General features: G+C 42.7%; 2 protein-coding genes across 2 annotated transcripts; both read right to left on the bottom strand.

Moving 5' to 3' along the window:
* Positions 1-1681: 1681 nt before the first annotated feature.
* On the bottom strand, positions 1682-11323 carry sf1 (splicing factor 1). The gene is made up of 12 exons (XM_030780244.1): positions 10953-11323; positions 10404-10535; positions 7995-8070; positions 4956-5108; positions 4679-4768; positions 4384-4567; positions 4124-4239; positions 3724-3831; positions 3356-3542; positions 2857-3079; positions 2430-2594; positions 1682-2137 (listed from the first exon to the last, which is right to left on the bottom strand). Exons 1-12 carry the CDS (start codon positions 11206-11208, stop codon positions 1812-1814), a joined length of 2016 nt encoding a protein of 671 aa, XP_030636104.1. The 5' UTR covers positions 11209-11323; the 3' UTR covers positions 1682-1811.
* Positions 11324-15386: 4063 nt separating this feature from the next.
* On the bottom strand, positions 15387-18537 carry LOC115817272 (RNA-binding protein 4.1-like). Its single transcript, XM_030780547.1, has 3 exons — positions 18486-18537; positions 17447-17886; positions 15387-16234 (listed from the first exon to the last, which is right to left on the bottom strand). The coding sequence occupies exons 2-3, from the start codon at positions 17856-17858 to the stop codon at positions 15387-15389; spliced, it is 1260 nt and encodes a 419-aa protein (XP_030636407.1). The 5' UTR covers positions 17859-17886; positions 18486-18537.
* Positions 18538-20292: the final 1755 nt, after the last annotated feature.

The following is a 20292-nucleotide window of genomic DNA, read 5'->3' as shown; positions in this document are numbered from 1 at the left end:
AATATCTGTCCGTAAAGAGTAGTGGCTGAAGGGCTGAGTAAATGCAACGTGAAAAGACACACATGTGTGATAACACGCGCCGTTATTCCACTGCCGTGAAATAAAACCCACACACAAAACACGTTAATAAAAAGTTATAATACCCTTTATTGATTCTGAAAGGATACAAGAAAATTGACAGTAAACAGAACATATGCCTATTCATATATGCATTTGCACTATTTACATACAGAGAACAAACTCTCTCTCTCTCACACACACACACAGATACACACACACATACCACAGGGGCTGTTATGTCATCTGAAAATGGCAGATCAAGCAAGACTTGAGGACGTGGTTGAGAGAAAGGAAACTAGCCAATAGGCTTTGCTGCTGGTGAGGTCAGGATTACAGACGTTAAAACAGTAAGCTGTCCGGAGAAAATATTGAGAATTCAGCCATATCTGATGCAATACACTCAGTTAATTGTTTTTAAATAAAAATACAGGATTTTATTTTTTTTTTCTGGTTTCCCCCCCCCAGACCACTTCTCACATGGAACTGAGGGATATTTATTGACATACAACTAAAAACCAGGCAATTATTTTCAGACCAAGCAACATATTCACGTCATTGCAATAAGAACCAAATAAAACGGCTCCAAAAGAGAGCCTAAAAACACAACGGCATCCCCGTGTAGAGCTTTACATGCCCCGCCCCCTACCCAAAAAAGAAAAACCTCAAATGACAGGCTTTGATATCCTCTCTCATCTAGTGACAGAAGCGAGAACAAAATGCTGAACAGGCATCCTGCTTGACACCAGCCAGAATTCAAGTAATTCAAAACCTCACATCATGTGCAGCTTGTACGCTATTGGCTACAACATGTTCCCTCTTCAAATCCTAATCCAATGGGAACTTGGCCTTAACGTTACAATCTCAACTATGACAAGTTCAAAACACAGAGGAAACGAATGTGGACATTAACGAAGAGATCTTCCAAATGAGTTTTTTTTTTTAAATACTAGCTGAAGCTAGTTCCGCTTTATTTAATTAACATCGATTGCAAAAAAAAAAAAAAAAAAAAAAACTGAACGAAACATCAAGGAAAGTTTTGAACATTACATACAAAGAACTCTTTGTTTTTGAATATGAATGCATAAATATGAACGAAAGCCATTAGGATAAAGCTTATGAATAGGAATTCACATTCCCTGGTATTCTCAAATGGATCACAGAAGTGGCAAATCATCCGTCTTTTGTTTAGCACATATACGGGTTTATATCTGACAATAACTGCAGGCTGAAGGTAAATGGGATTATCTGTAGTCGTTGGAATGTCACTTAATATTGAGCCTTTGGGGCGAGCCAACATTTCACTTGGTTAAGGTTTGTACCAAAAAGAACCGAGAAAATGAAGCCCAGCAAAATCAAAAACAAAAACAAAAACGCATACCATCCCCTGCACAGCAACTGTATCTGATGAACAGAAAGGGTCTACCTACTCGTCAAAACACCACTATTTAAAAACAAAAACGAACAACAAAAAAAAATATTAATTTAAGCAAATTTACAAATTTCAGCCACGCCATCTCTCTGTCTTTTCCCCCCCACCCTCTTCTCTCTCTCTCTCCCCCACCCAAAACAGAAGAATTTCAAACACAAACAAAAGGGCTGTTCCAAAAAAAAAAAAAAAAAAAAAAATTCTAGTCACTTTACAACAAACCAAGCAGTTCACTGTATTATATCAATTCTAGTCCTTTCCTCGTAGCATCACCCGGGAGAGTGTCTCCTCCAGGTGGCTCCGGGTAATCCGGACACTGGGGCATCTAATTCTGAGGTGGGGGTGGTGGAGGTGCAGGGGGCATGCCAAACGGGGGCATGCCGGGGATGCCCATCATGGTGACAAAGTTGGGGTCCATGGGTGGAGGTGGAGGCGGTGGGGCGGCATACATCATGCCGGCTGATCCAGGCGGCGGAGGGGGAGGGGGAGGAGGCGCGCCGGGGGGCAACGGGGGCTGGACTCCAGGTGGTGGCGGCACCATAGACGGAGTACCCATGGGTGGAGGGGGCTGAGCGGCAGAGGCAGCGGAGGGTTGGGGTTGCTGCCATGGGGGCAAGTTACCAGTGGCAGGGGTGGAGGTGGTGGTGGTGTCTGATGGAGACAGAAAACAAATCAGTACTTGAATTCAAAGGCACAAACGAACGACATTAATTAGACCCGTCAGCTAACGCTACTGGTCTGCAGCTTTCCCAGGACAAATATGGCAATGATTATAATAACAACAACAATAATAACAATAATAATAATAATAATAACAATAATAATAATAATAAGTTGATAATCATCAAAATAGTTCCTAATTCAGCTTCGTATGGTAAAACCACAGCGTTGTTTATTTGTATGAACATAGTTATACAAGGAAGTCGGCTACTGTGGCACTCACTCTGTTGCCATGGCAATGGCGCACTGGTGGCCATGCTGCTGGTAGGAGGGGGTGGTGGAGCCTGCTGTTGCCATGGAGGCAAGGGCCCTGACGGCGGAGGGGGCGGCTGGCTGTTGGGTGGCGGTGGAGGTGGTGGCATCATCCCCATGGGAGGAGGCAACAAACCTGGAGACCAGCGAAAAGAAAGACAGAAATTAATATTTCTGTTCATTTTTTCCTGAACTTTTTCATAAAAATGTGCTGTTCTAACACTCCTTGACTTAACAAGGTCCCAACCACGGTACCATCACACACACACGAACAAAGGCAGGTGCTTTATTGCTCTTGGTGAAGCACCGGAGATGGTCTATGACATACGATTCGACTACTTTTAGGAGAAAATTCAGAGCCGCATATGTGCGTGGGCTCCACCCCCTCGCTGACTCACCCATAGGATGTCCGTGTGGGGAGGGACCCTGACCCATTGGGGGAGGCGGTGGCTGCATCCAGGGTGGGGGCATGCCGTTAGGGTTTGGTGGCATGGGCGGGCCGGCCATGTTGGGCATCGGTGGGGGGAAGCTGTGGGGACCACCGTGTCCCCCGGGGCCACTGTGCATGTTGTGGAAGTTTCGGTTATCGGAAGGACCCGAGCTCATCCAGGGTGGACGACTCTGTGTGTCAGAGAAGGAGCGAGAACGAAAGGAATGTTATTGAGAGCACTGTCTGACATTTAAATTTACTACAACTACTACACAGGCCAAAGAGAAAAGGAGGGGGGAAAAAAGACAAAAGATGTTCCCCTTCATCCCTAACGTTTACTAAATGCATATGATTGAACACAGAGCCACTGGACCGTTTATACGAACAAGGAAGACACCATGCATCTCTTCATGTCATGCTCCTGACTGATATCAAAGTACTCGTCAGTGTTGGGGTGGTGAACTCACTGGGGGTGGCTGGTTGTTGCTCGGTCCTGACCCTCGTGGGCCACTAGGGGCGCTGTTGTTATGGCCCCCACCAGAGGCGGGGACTGGAGCTTCGCCCAGCTCTGCCATGAGGGACAGGTATTCTTTATCCATACGAGCTTTGTCCTGCGCCGACTGCGGTGGTTCGCCAGTCCGCGCGGGAAATGAGCTGAAAACGAAAAGTTAGACCAGACAGCGATTGGAGACACGTCTAGACAGATCAGCCTCTATTTGAGGACCTTTCTATTAATTATGCACACTCGGTGATTCTTAAATATTGTTACGAGCGCGCCTTGGAGCCCCGTAGAAGGCTGTCCTGAAACTGTCCCGTCTTTAGGGCGTGAATTTACCTGGTGAACTTGCAGTCGGATGAGATGTGACCAGCTCCGCCACACTTGGTGCAAAGAGTGGTGTTAGTGATGCTACGCGGCTCAGAGCTCTGCCACGGGCGGAGGATCCTGGAGGAGAACAAAAGGAGTGTAACTCATCCGCATCTATTCAACACATCCAGTCAAACTGTTAAATGAGCTGTGAACAGCGTCATGAGATCACAGTTAGGCTCCTTCAAAACCTCATTAAATAGAGGCTGGCTTGTGCGCGCAGGTAAATGACTGCTCCGTTAAAAACGAGGCACCTTGTGTATTCAGAGTCCTACCAAGTCACTGCATGCTACAGGACTGCACAGAACTTTCAAGAGGTTCTGCGTCAGAGCACTGCTTTGAAGAAATGCCAAAGGTTTTGAGCGTTTACCTGTTGTCATCCTCTCTGAGAGTCCCGTTGAGTCGGGCCAACTCTCTCAGCTGCATCTTACGCAGGTCGTTCTGGTCCTCCGGAGTTTCGATGCCTTGCTTCAGAATATTCCGGATCTACAGAGAAACAGAAGCCAAGCACCCCATGTCTTACATTACGCTAACCTCACATTTGGCTATCTGACCAAACACCGATAGAAGCTATACACCGGAGAACATTTTTTTTTTCATTACTCTCTTCGTTCAGGTAAAGAGACCAACCTGCTCCACGGCCTTCTTGACGTTCTCCATGGTGTTGGCGGTGACCAGGGCATGGAGCGGCTCATCCTCGCCGGGCAGCATCTGACCGTCCTTCCTGCCCACTTTTCCCTCCTTCACGGAGCCCTTCCCGCGGATCATGATCTTAGCACAACACTCTTTCTCTATGTTCTTCAGGGTGTTACCGCTACAAGGAAGAAAAAAAAATCGACGGCCATGAGAAGCGTGTATTTAAAGACAGTGTATCTGAGAGGGCCTGTGTTTTGAAGGGGTCTCCTGTCAACCAGGCTACACTCACCGCGGTCCAATCAGAAGGCCAACGAAGTTGATCTCTGGATACTCATCCTGAGGGATCATTACCTTATCACTAACCCTGGTGGCCGGAGGTCTGGAAGAGCATGACGGACAAGAACTGTCACCACCACCTATAAATACTGTTTGACTCATTCTAAACATCTCAAATATGTTACAAAAAAAAAAAAAACACAAGACACGCTAGACAACGCACGCAAACACCCAAGAAAAGAAACCTGGCCCCTTTTCTCTCATGCACAAGAGGCTTGGTGGATTCTTACTTGTAGTCAGCAGGTGGCTTGAATTCAGGGTTCAGTCCCATCATCTCAGTGATGAGCGCATGTCTCTCCTCCTCCAACTTCTTGCGCGTGCGGTACTCCCTAGTGTTCAGCCTCTTCCCCTCGCTGTTGTATATGGGCTCTGGAGAGGGGGATCTGAAAGGAGGAAGAGAGAGGGGGAGAGAGAAAGAGAGAGAGAGACCAAGCGCTATGAGCGTCTCTATCCATGAAGCAGGTGTCCCAACATCACCAAACTATGGTCATTTGCTTGCCTAGACCTGACTGACACTTGCTCAACCTCTGGCTTGCAGCCACCTCCAAAAGTGCATGGGAGAGATGCCCCAGTGAAGCCCTTCTTGATAAAGCAAAGGCGGGGGGGAAAAGATGTCGTTACCACAGCATGTCGGGAAGCAAAAACGTGGTGGGTTCCCCTACGTGGGCCTAGCAAGAACGATGGAAGTATTGTGACGAGTTCAAGACTTCCTAAGGGGTTTTTCTTAAACTAGGGAAACACGCTCGGGGCCATTCGCTCCTTTGAGCTTCGGATGGCTAAAGATGACGGCCCGTGGTTGGTTGTCGAGGAGATCGCTGACACAAGAACACAACTGTAGAAAGTATTGCTGCTAGTGCAATGGGCTTTCTTTTGACGTTTGGCCTTGATCTGTGAAACCTGGGGCAAAACTCAGGTTACAAGCACACGTAAAAGCTTCTCTACCCATAATCCTTGAATCTGCTCTCTGAAAACTGAGCTAAGGTTGAACAGAGGAAGTGAGTGGGAGTGGCCAGAGGAAAAGCTCTGAGATTCTCTGTCAGACTTGGCTGCAGGGCTGAGAGGAGTTTAGAGCTGGGTCCATTACCTTCCCCTCGGATGCTGAAAACCTGTTAGGCTGTGTTACACAAGGCTCTGTGCTTGAAAAAGGTTAAAGTCACCAGAGGGGGAATTTTGGGTTAGAGAGAATGAATTATGATTAGACGTTAACCTTGTCTCCCCCCCCCCCCCCCCCGGCTCTCGAAGAGAGAGAGCCTCATAGGAGATGCAGTCTCATGAGAAACCACCCAGAGAAGAGAAAAATAAATAAATAAGGAGACGTTCTCTCTTTCTCTCTTTTTAGGCTTGAAAACTCCAACGTTGTCAACCTGAAACACTCCCAATGTTTCTTTGACGTGTTGGGAGTTAGGGTGTGAAAATTCAAGGGTCCCGGAGCGAGCTTCTGAAAGACTTTTTTGGTTTCGCTGTAAAAACTTCGAATTAGGATTATTCTGGAGAGACTACGTGAGTTAAGAGAGTGCTGGGGCTTGCAGCTAGCAGAGAGACACTCACTTTGAGAACATGACAATTCCTGCTATGTTAAACGCTTAATGCAGACTAAGTGCGAGTCATGGTCATTGTTATGGTTAAGGTTACTCCGGAATAGACTGGATCAGAGGATTCTCCTCCAAGAGTGCCTTCAGTGAGGAAATCTGTGGAATTCTGTGGAAACTCCTGGACAAAATGGCTAAAGCCCGATTATGGAAAACCATTAGTGACCATGGGAAGAAAAAGGAGGGAAAAAAAAAACAACCAGAACAATTCAGAATTAAACGGTCAGGTTCCAGGCAGAAGTTCATAAAAAATCTGACTACTGAACTGCAACGGTTAGCCAGGAAGGGGCAGATAGTTGTCAGGAATAACCAAAATGAAGGAGAAAAAAAAAACTGGCAGTCTATAATGATTTGTATCATACTGAATCCTGAAAAAGAAGCCTGCCTTAACATTAGCAATGACTTGTTTTACTTGGTTGTGATCTATTTAAAGCAAATAAGCCCCCCAAAACATCTAAGGAATAAAACTAAGCTTATGAAAAAGTATTTGCATGTAAATATGTAATTGGTAATCCACATGCATCACTATTCTATTTCATATGTAAACTAAAAGCATCTGTAATAAACACAGACTCTTAACATCACTCAGGAAATCCAGTCAGTTTAAACTACACAGTGTACAACATAGATCAATAAGTTAGCAAGCACTGGTGATGACCACGCAAACCTGCTTTTCAATTAATCAGGAAAAGTTCTATAGAATATCATTGTGGTACATGCAAACCATCAGCCAACTCACCCACACACCCACACTCACAATGATCTCTCAACAGATAAACTTCAAAAATGATGAGTAGGAACCTTTTTGCATGGGATAACTATAGACAGTATGTATAAGACAACTAAACATTGAACACTACATTAACAGTTAAGTATGCTGGCTATTCCAACTGTTTAGCAATATATACAGATAAATATAGGCCTATATCTACTTCTATGGGAACAAAGTGTGAGTGTGAGTGTGTGTGTGTGTCTCTACTCTTACCTCTTAGAGAAATAAGAACAAAACTAGGCCTAATACTTCATAATTTAATGCCAGATCTTTATAACTATACTTTCGTCTCTACACAGACAGAACTGGTGGAAGTAGTTAAAAAGAAAAAAAACAACAACTTAAATCATGCAATCATCATTTCTTCACCTCTCCAAACACATGAACATACGCCACAGTTCAAAAGGACATGCTTCATGTCTAAAAAAAATGGATGGCGTTTTGGTGGCATTCAGGTCAAATAAACTTCCAAATGTGACTTTTTTTTTTTTTTAGGAGTAAAATTAAATTTTCCGTATAGCAAGAAGAGTTTGGGGGAAGACTAACAGTCACTTCTATAGGCCAAATTTGAGACGGTCAGTGTAAAATGTGCACAAAACATCACTCATCTCCACTGAATAGCAGTCTGAGAGGAAATAAGGAAATGTTGGAGACAAACTATTTGGGGGGAAAAAAAAACTACTGGTGAGATTAACAACTGGAGAAGCAAAGAAATGAATACTCCTAACATTCAAATATTACATCCCTAATAATGTCTGAATCTCTTATGTGTCCAGTTATGAAACTACACTATTTCATCTTGTAAGACAGTCTGTGATTTACAGCATTTTTTTTTGTCCTCACAAAAGATGACAAAAAGAGTAAGGAAAAAATGTTACTGTTGTTGGGTTTAAAACTTTTTTCCCGACCTGTCCTCAGGGTTAACAGGGATTCCCAGGTCTCCTGTACGCAGTTTACGAGTCAGGTCTTCAATCTGAAGTTGGACTGGAAGAAAGCAGGTTAGGAAAGAAAAGAAAAAAGAAAAAAAAAAAAAAAAAGAAAAAGAAAAAAAAACAAGGACGGAGAGAAATGTGGTTAACAGCAACAACTACAAAAAGAACAGAACAACTCACTTTTTTTTTTTTTTTAAAGAGACTTAAAGGCAGGATGACCACAGTGAATGACAAGTCATTTACATTGAGAACAAGAAACCCAAAGTTATAAAAACCCTTCCTCCTTTCTGGGAGAAAACACATCGAATTGCATTGTGGAAGAAAAAAGCGTTTTAGCTTCTCACCTAGACTTATATCTAATCTATTTTTTAACCTCTTTTTTTTTTTGGAAAGCCTTTAAAATGTGACATTTAAAAATAAAAACAGGCCTGTAAAATATTTAGGCTAGTATCCCAGTAATGTAGCAAGGGTTCTTGTCAAGCAACATTTCAAGGGAGTACAAATATTGATCTGGTCAAGCTTCCGTTAAATGCTGGCACTCTGGGGAGAGTCAATAAATTTCACTAATTTAACCACAATTTAGCAGCACCCATCCCCTCTCTACAGATAAGCCTGGTAATGGCAGGGCTATTTTTTTTTTTAAATCCTCTTTCCAAACCCTCAATGTGACCGACATTCAAAATCCTAATAACAGGTCAGCATAAAAGGGAAGCCTGGTGAAAGGAGAAAAGACATTCAGTTGCTTTAATTGAGGTCTTCATTTATGTTACGCAACTCATACCCCCTCCCATTTCTTAAGCCGCACAATTAAAATGGATAGCTTATCAGCCAATAGAATCTCACTGGATGGAAAAGCCCTTCCTCAATGAGAATCAAAGTGAAATTGACACTGCATATTTCATAGTATAATCTGGTTTTAAAATCATGCTCAACAAACTGAAGCTTGGGAATGAAGCAGCCATTCAGAAAATAATTTTAAGATCACTTCACCTCCAACAACTTTGCCACAGTCATGTCATATATATATATATATATATATATTTTTTTTGGTGTGAATGAGAAAAGGATGCAACAAAAATAGATAAAGAAAATCAAAACAAAAATCAAGTAGGTTGGCACAAATGAACAGTTACATACCAGGATCAACCATCAACAAAAACTGGACGTCAATAACAATCTTTGTTATTGACTGGCTTGAGATGGCCACTTACCACTGCACATCAGTTATGGTCAGTTTGGTCTTGTTAAACGGTTTTTAAAAAATGAGCTGAATCAATGACTTGCATGTTAATTTATATTACTTCTGGCATGTGTCAAATTCTAATAACATAAAAGCTGCATAGACACTTTACAGGATAAGCAGCTATAAAAAAAAGCAATGCCCACGGGTGCCCTTCTACCCTAAAAACTGATGTTCAACAACAATGAGGAGGACAAACTCATTAGATGAACATGTTCAAAGATATGAAATGGATGAGTTTTCCTGTGAAGTATGCATTGTTCTCTCTCTCTCTCTCCCTCCTTCATGCTAAAATCTGATTGGTTAAACATTCTGCCATGGACAATAAAGCGCAGTGATGGTGACCTGCAGCCCATAGACAATTCACAGCAAGCAGCAACATCAACAGGGAGCTGAAGATACTTGCTAATGGATGCCCAAAGGTATGCAAACTTTATCACAGACACTGTGCCGTCTAGGAGAAAGGGTAACTCCTAGCGAAAAAAATGCCGTAACACTGCACGACAAAACAGTTAGTATACTCAACAGTGGATTAGGGGGTTAAGAGCTGAATTTCATTAGTTAGAGCCCTCTTTAAATGCACAATACAACAACCAAAGTAACATTCTCCTCAATTATTTCAGATAAAAGATTCCTGACGTTAAACAGCTATAAGACTGTATATAAATGAGATCAATACAGCATTCAAGTCCACTGCGAAGAAACACTATTGAACATTTCTGCAGTTCCACCAATCTGGATCATGCCAGGCTAATCCAGACAGTAGAAATTCAGCATACATATTCAATAGGGTCTGTGCATCACAGGAAACCCAAGTCATCAAAGGCATACGACAAACTAAGCACACACTAAATTGAAGAGGAAATATTAGACTCTTAGGATTTCATTATCAAGTTTCCCTCTCCTTTCCTATATCCTTTTTGTCTCCCACTAAAGAAATTCAGCAACCATGACCTGTGTGATGTCAACTGTGAGTAAAAAAAAATCAGGTAAATATTTTTGTGGTCTGACGAAGACAATAATGATCTGTATGCATGTGGAGGGATAGCTCCCCACCCATAATTACCAACCGTTAACATGAAATCATCATTATCATAATTTCCTCATACAACAATCTTTTGAAGAAAGCGGACAAAGATATTTACCTATATAAGCTCTCTCCTGATCCCGTGTTAAACCAGGGGGGATGACAGTAGGCATGCCTGGGATAACGGTCTTCTGGTCAGGCGTCTCGCTACTCCAACGGCTTCTTTTCCGAGATTTTTTCTGACCGAAGTCTACACGGAATTTTGAGAAACAAATTTTTGATATTTTGGTCTAAACGTGATGGAGCAAGATTAAACCTATCTAGGGGGAGTTCTCCGGCTGCTTTTCTTATTTCTAGATCATTCCCCCACGAGCTGTCTCACATTCCCCTTTAACAATGAGCGTTTGTCGTATTCAGTGTCCGTTAAAATGGTTTTCATCACCTGCGTCTTCATACAATCGACTTTACGTAGACTTTACGTGCAGATAAAGTACGCTATCGTTTATCCTTAGCAGACGAACAGGCTCGAAAGAAAGTCACGCCAGCAATTAGGCTAGGCTAACTCGTCTAGCCTGCCAAACGCTCTGGTTTGCTATGCAGCTTAGCTAAATTACATGTTCTCTGGCTTAAAGCGCGTTGCTCTTGTACACAACGTTAAGTCACTCACCTCCGCTATTCGACTGCGACTGCATTCCGCCTCCTGCTTGCTGAGGTTGAGTTACAAACGTAGATCCGGTGGCAGAAGAAAACTGAGGGAACGAGACATTGGGCATTTGTGGCTGCTGAAAATTTTGCAGAGGGAAAGAAACCGGAGGGCCTGGAGGAGCCATTAACCCCGCTCCAGGCCCTGCGTCGAAACCGCGTTTAGCTCCAATACTCGGGTGCAGCTTCCCCAGCGGGGTTGCGTTTGCTCCCGTAGCCATTTCCGAGAAACAAAATCTTCCTCTCTAACGTATGAGCCAGAAAATATTCTTTTTCACCGTAAATCCTATAGTTCACTTTAATAAAAGAAGCGTCAATGTCCGCAACCTTTCCTAAACCACAGATAAGTAAGATGGCGTCTGCTGAGCGTGACAAAGGAGGCTTGTCTGCAGTGTTCCGCAATACCATTGGTGGAAAACCATGCCGGCCTCCAAATCCTATATCTCCATTGGTTTGAAATTGGACCCTCCCCGTACCAACCCGAAAGTCTCTTGAACGACGATTGGATGTGTTGAGTTTCAATAAATCCCACCCTAATCAGACTATGCAATGGTTTCGTCAGTGTATAGTCTGGAAATCAAGGACGGGATTCACTCAAGTGGCAGTAGCAGTTTTGGATATGAAGAATTTATTCTAAACATATATCGTGCCACATATAGTCAAACGTTTGGACACACCGACTCATTCAAGGCTTTTTCTTTATTTTTTACTACATTGTGCTTTCTTTACTTTTCTTGCTTACTACATAATTCCTTATGGGCGGTAGGGATGCACAGTAGGTAGCACTGTTGCCTCACAGCAGGACGGTCCTGGGCAGCCACGGTCCTTCCTGTGTGGAGTTTGCATGTTCTCCTTGTGTATGCGCGGGTCTCCTCCGAGAGCTCCGGTTTCCTCCCACAGTCCAAAGACATGCAGATCAGGCGAACTGGAGATAAATTGCCCCTAGGTGTGAATCTGTGCATGAAGGTATTTGTCTGTGTGCCTGCCCTGCAATGGACTGGTGACCTGTCCAGGGTGTTTCCCCGCCTTTCGCTCAATGAGCACTGGGATAGGCTCCAGCACACCCCGCAACCCTAAATAGGATAAGTCGCTTAGAAAATGAATGGATGAATAATTCCATATGTGTTATTTCATAGTTTTGATGGCTTCGGCATTGTTCTACAATGTAGAAAATAAAAAATAATGAAAATAAAGAAAAAACACTGAATTAGAAGGTGTGTCAAAACTTTTGACTGGTACTGTATATTATAATTTGTACATCTTCATTTGCAAAGTATATCGATATGTCCTATGTATATTTCATGTACACTGTATTATACTATGTTCATCGTTCATAGTGCAACCTTTCTCCCGGTATTATAAGCACTGCATATAATGCACATGTAACTGCAACATTGCTCAGTCACTGTAACAACTGCACATGTAACTTAAATGCTAATACTCCAATACTAAGATACTTGCCATAGAACTACTTCACATGTAATGGATCTACCTCAACTGTTATTTTTCTCGTTTTTTGTCCCGTCTTCCTTATAAGATTTTCATTATACATTGTCTTTTATTCATACTCGTCTGGTAACGGAGGATTAGCAAAGTAAGAATTTCATTGTACAGTGTAACTGCCTGTTTTGCTGTGCACATGGAAATAAAACTCTCGAATCTTGAATATAATGTGAGCAGTCACTCTACATATTTTATTAGTGCCACACGTCTACATATCTGTACACTGCACAATGCAGTTCTGTGCCGTTCATATTTTTTGTATAGTTGGACCACTGCTGAGGCTTTTGTTATGAAAAGTTAAAGTTATCTGAGATTCATGAAAAATATCTCAAATTTCAAATCAGGCCCAAGGGTCTTAAAGAGATCTATTCATAAAAGGCTAAATAACAACTAAATAGAAAACCATATAAAAGTTTTGAGGGGCTTTTTTTTTTTTTTAATGAAATGTGAATGAATGAGAGCTTCAAAATGTCATTCATTTTTCATGGTGCCAAACAAATATTCGAGAAGTCTCCAGTGTTTTTCACTTTGCTTATTAAGAATGGCAGTACAAATCTCTTCCATTTTACGTGGCAAATTCAAACATCAGAGATACTTAATATTCATAAAACTGGATTTTTGAGTGACAGCTTTACAGTCTAACTCTTCATATAAAAAAATGACACCAGCTAAATGCAATTCTTTGCGTAAAAAAATTAAAATGGTAAAATTCAGCTCCTGACACTAAAAGTTCCCTTTGCATCCACATAGCATTTCAGACTTCATATGGACAAGCTTCTAGAAGTTATTTTGGACAAAAGCGTCTGCTAATTGAATAAATGTTATACAAAGGAATCCACTTTCCACAATCTCCATCAACACTGATTAAAATAAATGCATTTTGCACAAAATTAGTCATGTGAAAAAATGTCCTTTAATGGGTAGGGTTACGTCAACCAAACATAAAAAAAAAACCCCAACAACAATAACAGGTGACTGACAAAGGGCTTTGATCCTGTTGTGGTCTTGAATTTGGATGTAAATGATTGATCATACCTCAAAAAATGGACATTTATGCTTTTTCAGTAAATAAAAGTTTAAAACCAATGTGAGGCAAATGTCTTCATAGATGCAAGTTTATTAAGAAACTGAAAATTACAGCATTACCATGGGTCAAAACGGCCGTCAATCATAGATCAAGTAAAATACTGGTAGCATAATGACGTGAAATTGGTATTCAGTCTTCGCACAATTACAAAAATGAAGGATCAGAACAGAATATATGAGAAATGTCACTTGATTAAAATCATTTTCTGATATAACGCTTTCTAACAACATTGCAGCGATGGAATTCTGTGTCATAAATGATGAGGTAGGACTGTTTTACTGGAATCTCGGAGTGAAATTACTGTTACTGTCGCAAATCCACCTTGGAAAAACTCTTAGATGATGGTTAGACCTCGTAATGTATTAGATGGTGCGTCCGCCTTCCTCAAGAGACCACGTCAAAGTCCATGATGTTGTGCATGTTTGTTTTAGCGACGGTGTTCACAAATGCACACTTAGCCCACACAGACTCAAGTGCTGTTAAGCTATTTAATGTGATCTTTGAAAGAAGTGACTCTCCTTAGAAGACAACAAGGGGTCATTGATGACAAGAACATGGCGTTTGTAGCACCTAAAAGAATATATGCAGGACTTTGAAAACCAGCAGATTAAATGTGAACACACGTGTGATCATATCTTGTGATATATGGACAAATGCATAACCTGTGTATACACTTACAGCCTAGAAGAAGACGCATGTATAGATTGGTGAAAAAACATAATGATATAGAATAAGCTAAGGTGATATAGGACGCAGGGTTTCCGTTAGCCGGTAATTACCAGTTTTTGCTTAGTAAAATTTATTTAAAAAAAAAAAAAAAAAGATCAATCAAAAACTTGCCATTCAAAATGTCCGATAATGCTCATACAAAACGTATGAGTGATGCGGCTTATGCGCATCGCAAGCTGCAAAGACACTTTGGAAACGTTTGATTTCAAGTCGGCAGCAGGGGTCTTTGCCACAATGAAAAAAAGGAGAAAACAAAGTAACCTTGTAGCCTACAGGCTACATTTGATGCCATGTAGGCCTAGTCTTTTTCTTTTAATACAGACTACAGATGTTACAGGTTTCAGATGTTTCGTAATAGCCTACATTTTAGCAACTAATGTTGAGGTTTTGCTCAATTGTTACGGCTTGTTTTGCTTAATCGTTGCTGTTCATTAAATAGTCAAACCGATTTGAGGTTGCTGTCATTCTTTCGTCAACTTAGGTGCAGGCCTACATTATATTTGTGTTTGTAGTATAGACTTACTGAAACGTGACCGGTAAGTTTCAAATTTGTCTGGTAAAATAAACTATTTCCAGACGCCGGACCGGCAAGAAAAAATCCTAGCGGAAACCCTGATAGGACAAGATAGAAGTTAACAGCTAATAGCCTACTCAGAAGAACATGTTAGCAAGATCACCCTCCCAACTGCTCCATAAAAAAAACAAAAACAAAAAACAAAACAAACTAAAAATCAACAAGCTTAAAAGCCGCGGACGACCAACCACGAATCGGCAGAAGAGCGACCGAGACACACCTGCAAACAGAGCACACCAAATCATTCAACGGTTCATCATTCAAAAGATGCCAACATGGAGTTAACGTGCCTATGCTGTCGAGCTGAGTGTTGGGGAAACTTTCTGGAGGTGACATGAACAAGTTTCACAGTAACTGGACTACTCTTTTCAAAAGTAAAAAAGCTGTGCCGGAAACAACTTTACACCCCCGGTTTTCCTAGATACAACAACATCTGATCAATCTCATGGAACGACCCATGCTGTGCTACACATATGCCTCACCTGGTGAAGGACAGGTGGAAAAGGTTAGTAAGCGTAGCGCGCCCGATCGGCATAGGGATCCCGCGGCATGTCGTACGCAGAGCTTCTGGAGAGCGAGGAGACAGGCGAGAGACGAGAGCGCTCGTACGCGTATCCCTCCGCCTCGACGGGGATTCGTCGGATCGGGCTCCGGTCGCGGGAGTAGTATGAAGAGACGGGGGCCGGCGGCGGAGGGAGAGGGCGGCGCTCATATGCGTCGAGGCTAGTGGTGGACAGTCTGTCTCTCATGATGGAAGAAGAGGAAGGGGGAGGAGGGGCCGGCAGAGGGACAGCGCGTCGCTCCTCGAAATAACTTGCGCCGTACGGACGAGCCCTGTACTTCTCGTAGAAGTCCACCACCCCGTACGGATCCCTCTCCTCATAGGACGATCGCCGCGTAGGATACGCTGGCATCATGCTGCCATAGCCCGCACCGCTGCTTCCGTACGAGGCCTCGCTGCCGTACGCTCGGGCCATGCTATGCTCCGCGCCGATGCCGTAGCCCGCCGGTACGGCGTAAGCCATAGCGCTCTCGTAGCCCGCGCCCCGTCCATACCCGCCGGGCCCGCCGTAACCGGCTCCTCTGGCAAAGCCGTGCGTGGGCGCGTAGCTACCGCCAAAACCTGCTTCGCCACTGAAGCCGCGGTGAAAACCCCGGCCGCGACCACCCCCGCCAAACCTCGGCGGCCCGAATCCGTCCGCGCCGGGACCCTCCCTGTAAGAGCCGTTCTGGTCCAGTGGGCACTCTTTGGACCAGTGGCCTTCCTGCCCGCACCGATAACAACCTGTCCGCTCTCCCATTCCTGGCGCAGTACGCAGGCGGCTAGTGGAAAGCTTCACGCTCATCAGTTTGCCTTGAAAAAGAAAGACGCAACACAATTTTGCCTCGGAACATCCGACACTATTTTCTTAAAAAGACATAAGGTTTTGTATGCCCCACGCAGCCATGAATTGAGACCTGAAGGATTCTCGTGTGTCGCGTTGTTTAAACCGATTTAGCTATGCGTTCAAATGAAACTTTTAATAGTTTTACAGGTACCTATCGTCCCTCGCAGTTTTAGCAGTTGGGTTTCGACCTTTAGGGGGAAATGTGAATTTCTCGACCAATACATGAGGAACAGAAAAAGGACCGGATCAGGATTGGATTGTGAAACGACAGTTGATTCCAGTTCAGCTCCTGGAACATGAATCGATTTTGAGTTGACAGCTGCTTTGGGGATAAAGAACTACACCTGAATTGGAATTGCAGCATCCACAATCAAGAAAGTTTGTCTGAGGTTATGAAAAATATTAAATAATGAGCCTCAAAAATTTGATATTTAATTGTTGTATTTGTGCTTGGACTTTGATTTGTGATGAATAAACTGAAATTTATTTGAACTGTTTTCTCAATTTGACTGAAATATTTAAGATTTATATTGCGCTTAAAATGTAGGTTCTAAGTTCACTCTAAACAAAGTGGACATTTCTGTAAGTTTAACTTTCAATTCTAATGTTCTATTTGCTCTATGTTTTTTTTCCAATTCAAAATTCCAGATCTTCATATAAACTGAATTGAACCTAATGCTTTCATTAGGACTTAAAAAAACATGGTGATATCTTCAGAACGTTTCCTTTGGAAACATCACACTGAGGTTTGATTATAAATGCCCACCTGTTTTATCTCAATTACGTTTACGCTGAAGCATACAAAGTTCACAGACACACATGTCAGTTAGTACCACATCCTTTAGGAATGTGAATCTTCTTTATGTCCCGGTTTACATCGGCAGAGAGTGTCCTGCTGACTTCTGAAACCATATAGAAAGACCTCCAGCAACAAGTTATTGCTTTAGCTTTTATGGGCTTTAGCTTTTATTTATTGACTGCTGAGTTTCCTTAACTGCTCTTTCAGATCCTCCCAAAACCGGTTTCCTTCTATTCACCGAAGCGATCACTTACCATTTCCAATTACTTACCTACCGGCTTTTCCTGATCACTTTTGACACAACAGTGACATGGTTAAAATAACCCTTATTGCTAATGTGGAACCGTAAGGGCCTACACTGAGACGGTAGCCCAATCACCTTGGAAGGCCGTGTTGTCCAGCCCATTGATGGCCTCCATAGCATCCTCCACACGCTCCATGTGCACAAAGGCATAGTCTTTCACAATATCACACTCAACCACTGGTCCGTACTCTTCAAACTTAGCGCGCAGCTCCTGGTTGGTGCAGTTGCTACTGATGTTACCGACATGGAGCTTTGTGGAGGCTTTGGGTTTGCCGCGGCTCAATTCCACGTTCATGGGAAGGCCGTTCAGAACGTGATGATGAAGGTTTCGAATGGCTTCGTCAGCCTCTGCTTTGTCGTCCATGTGAACGAAGCCAAAGTTTTTCACTATGTCGCACTCTGAGATCTTCCCATACTGTGAGAAGAGGGAGCGAAGCTCCTCTGCTGTTGTGTTTGGGGACAGGTTCCCAATGAAGATTTTAACCATTTTGATGGATTGGTGTGACCTCCAGTCCCTGTACAGATCAAGGCACAAAGTACATAAAGTAGTGTCATAGTGATCACACAATACAACTATCATAATCATATTTTGTGACACACCTCTGAACGTTCAGTTGCCAATCTAGAACATTTCAAACTTAAGAAAGTGCTTAGGAAGGACTTCAGAATATTGCAGCAAACGTACAAAGAAACATGTTCTGGCAGAGACTGTGAAGGAACATAGTGGACCCAGCGTCTTAGTGGCAGCCTTCAGCCCGGGAATGAAACAAAGAGGGCCACGCACAACACAATAGAGTGGCACAACGCATCACTCCAAAACCGGTTAACGAAACAGTCGGCAACAGTGCTTAAAAAGCGACATGACTCTAAATATTCGATCAAATTAATCAGCCATATTTCTTCGTTTCTAGTACTAATATCGTAGCAGGTTATAGTACTTGAATGCATGCACTGCTATTAGGATTCAAGCTAAGCTAGCTGCAGAAACAAATGATAAGATCCGTTTAACGTTCGGACATTTTCAAAACTTCATGCTAACCGGTTTTCGGTTGGGTCTAAATAATATGTCCGCGCAAACATTTCTAACGTAAGCTTGAATGGTTTATTTGCATACCTTTAACGATTGCTCCCCGACCTGCAGGTTTACTGAATCACGTCAGTTCACATGTAACGCTTGCAGGGATACTGCTAGCTTGCTGCCAGCTAACATGCTTGCACTGCCCGCCCCTCTCACAGCAAGCGTGGAGGACGTTCATAGTACTGCAAGCTTAGGTGCTGCGACGACTTCCACAGACATGACATTTATATTCACTTTTTTTTTTAATGATGATATTCAGTCGGAGACGGATTTCTTTTTTTTTTTTTTATAAACTTTGATAGTGTTTGGTGAAGAAAGAATGGTCACCACACATTTTGTCACCAAAATATTTTGGTTTATTACCAAAAAATGCGCACAGTTAGATTTCTGTAGGAAATATACAAACAAGGGGGAAAAAAGAAAAAAAAAACAACAACAAAAAACCAAAAAAAGATAGAAACTCCTCAAGGTCACCAAGGCACCCACGTTGCAATAACACAAGCCAGTGTATTTAGCCCTGAGTGACAGATGGTAATCATAATTCTATTGCTTAAAACCCATTCCATGAGTTCACAGTTTCACCTGATACACACAAACAAAAGCGGGCCTTTGAGAGCATGACCTCCCCCCAGCATTGTTCAGGGCACTACGGCACAAACAGTAACACTGACGCTGTTAGTTGTGCTGTGAACAACTTTCCCTTTTCGGCTGCAGGGAACATAAATACTCTGCTGCCGAAGATAAAACAAGTAGTGAGTAAATCGAATCCAACCAGACGCCAAAGCATTACTGAACTAAAAAGACACCCCCCCTCCATTTGGCATACACCCCCATACCTTTTACCTACCTTTCAGATCTAGGCAGCTCAACATATGAGGTCAAACATAACCATCACAAACACGTGTAACAAAAAGATTCACTCGCTTCAGCAAAAGGGACTGGTTAACATTTGAACCAGATGTACCTTTGGTTACAATACAATCACTAAAAGAAGGACCCAACTAACTGTGCTGCAAGCAGAGTTTCATGCCGTTTAAATGTCTATTAATTCTCAAGGAACCAAACGATTAAAAAAAAAAAGGGGGGGGGGGGTCTGAAAACTGGAATGTTTTCATGTAAAGGGTGATCTTGCCCACAGTGGCTTCTGTGACTAGATCCACCCACCACCGCCGTTAGCTTGAGCACAGTTCGGGGGGTATTCCTGAATGCAGGTTCAGTGAAAACTCAGGGTTAGTTAACTCAGAGCGAGTAGTAAACCTCCTAATAGAAGAGCCCTTTGATTTGCTAGGAGAATGAAGCTATAGGGCTCTTCTATTAGGAGGTTTACTACTTACTCTCAGTTAACTAACCCTGAGTTTTCACTGAACCCGCATTTAGGAACACCCCTCCCCGATGTATGCAGATTGTCTTCACAAGATAAACGTATTAAACCATTGTCGCTATTTAAACTATAAACTCACCAGTGCAATGGTGCTGAACAGCTGCAAGTCCTCACTGTAGTACATTACACGCAGAGGCCTGATAAAGTTCTGCCGTTTACAATTGAATGGTATTGAAATATAGTGACAGAGGAAAAGTACAAAAGTTACGAAGGCTGTGTTTTTGTTTGTCTTTTAGCTTTTAGAAAAAGATGTGAATGAAGAGCAATATACCGTGCAAACACAGAACAGCTCTTGTAGTCACACAGTCGTGTTGACCAGACACAGTAGCTTGTTATATCTCGCGTGACTTTTTTTTTTTGCAAGAAAACACTGAATTATCTGAAGTTGAGATGCTAAGATAGATCATTGAAAAGCTCGATGGTTAAAACGTCAACTCCGTTTTAACAGCCGGCGTCCGTCAA

The sequence above is a fragment of the Chanos chanos genome, chromosome 7, assembly GCF_902362185.1.
Source record: "Chanos chanos chromosome 7, fChaCha1.1, whole genome shotgun sequence".
Classification (NCBI taxonomy): domain Eukaryota; kingdom Metazoa; phylum Chordata; class Actinopteri; order Gonorynchiformes; family Chanidae; genus Chanos; species Chanos chanos.
The sequence above is the reverse complement of the archived record's forward strand: the minus strand, read 5'-3'. Positions and strand labels throughout refer to the sequence as shown.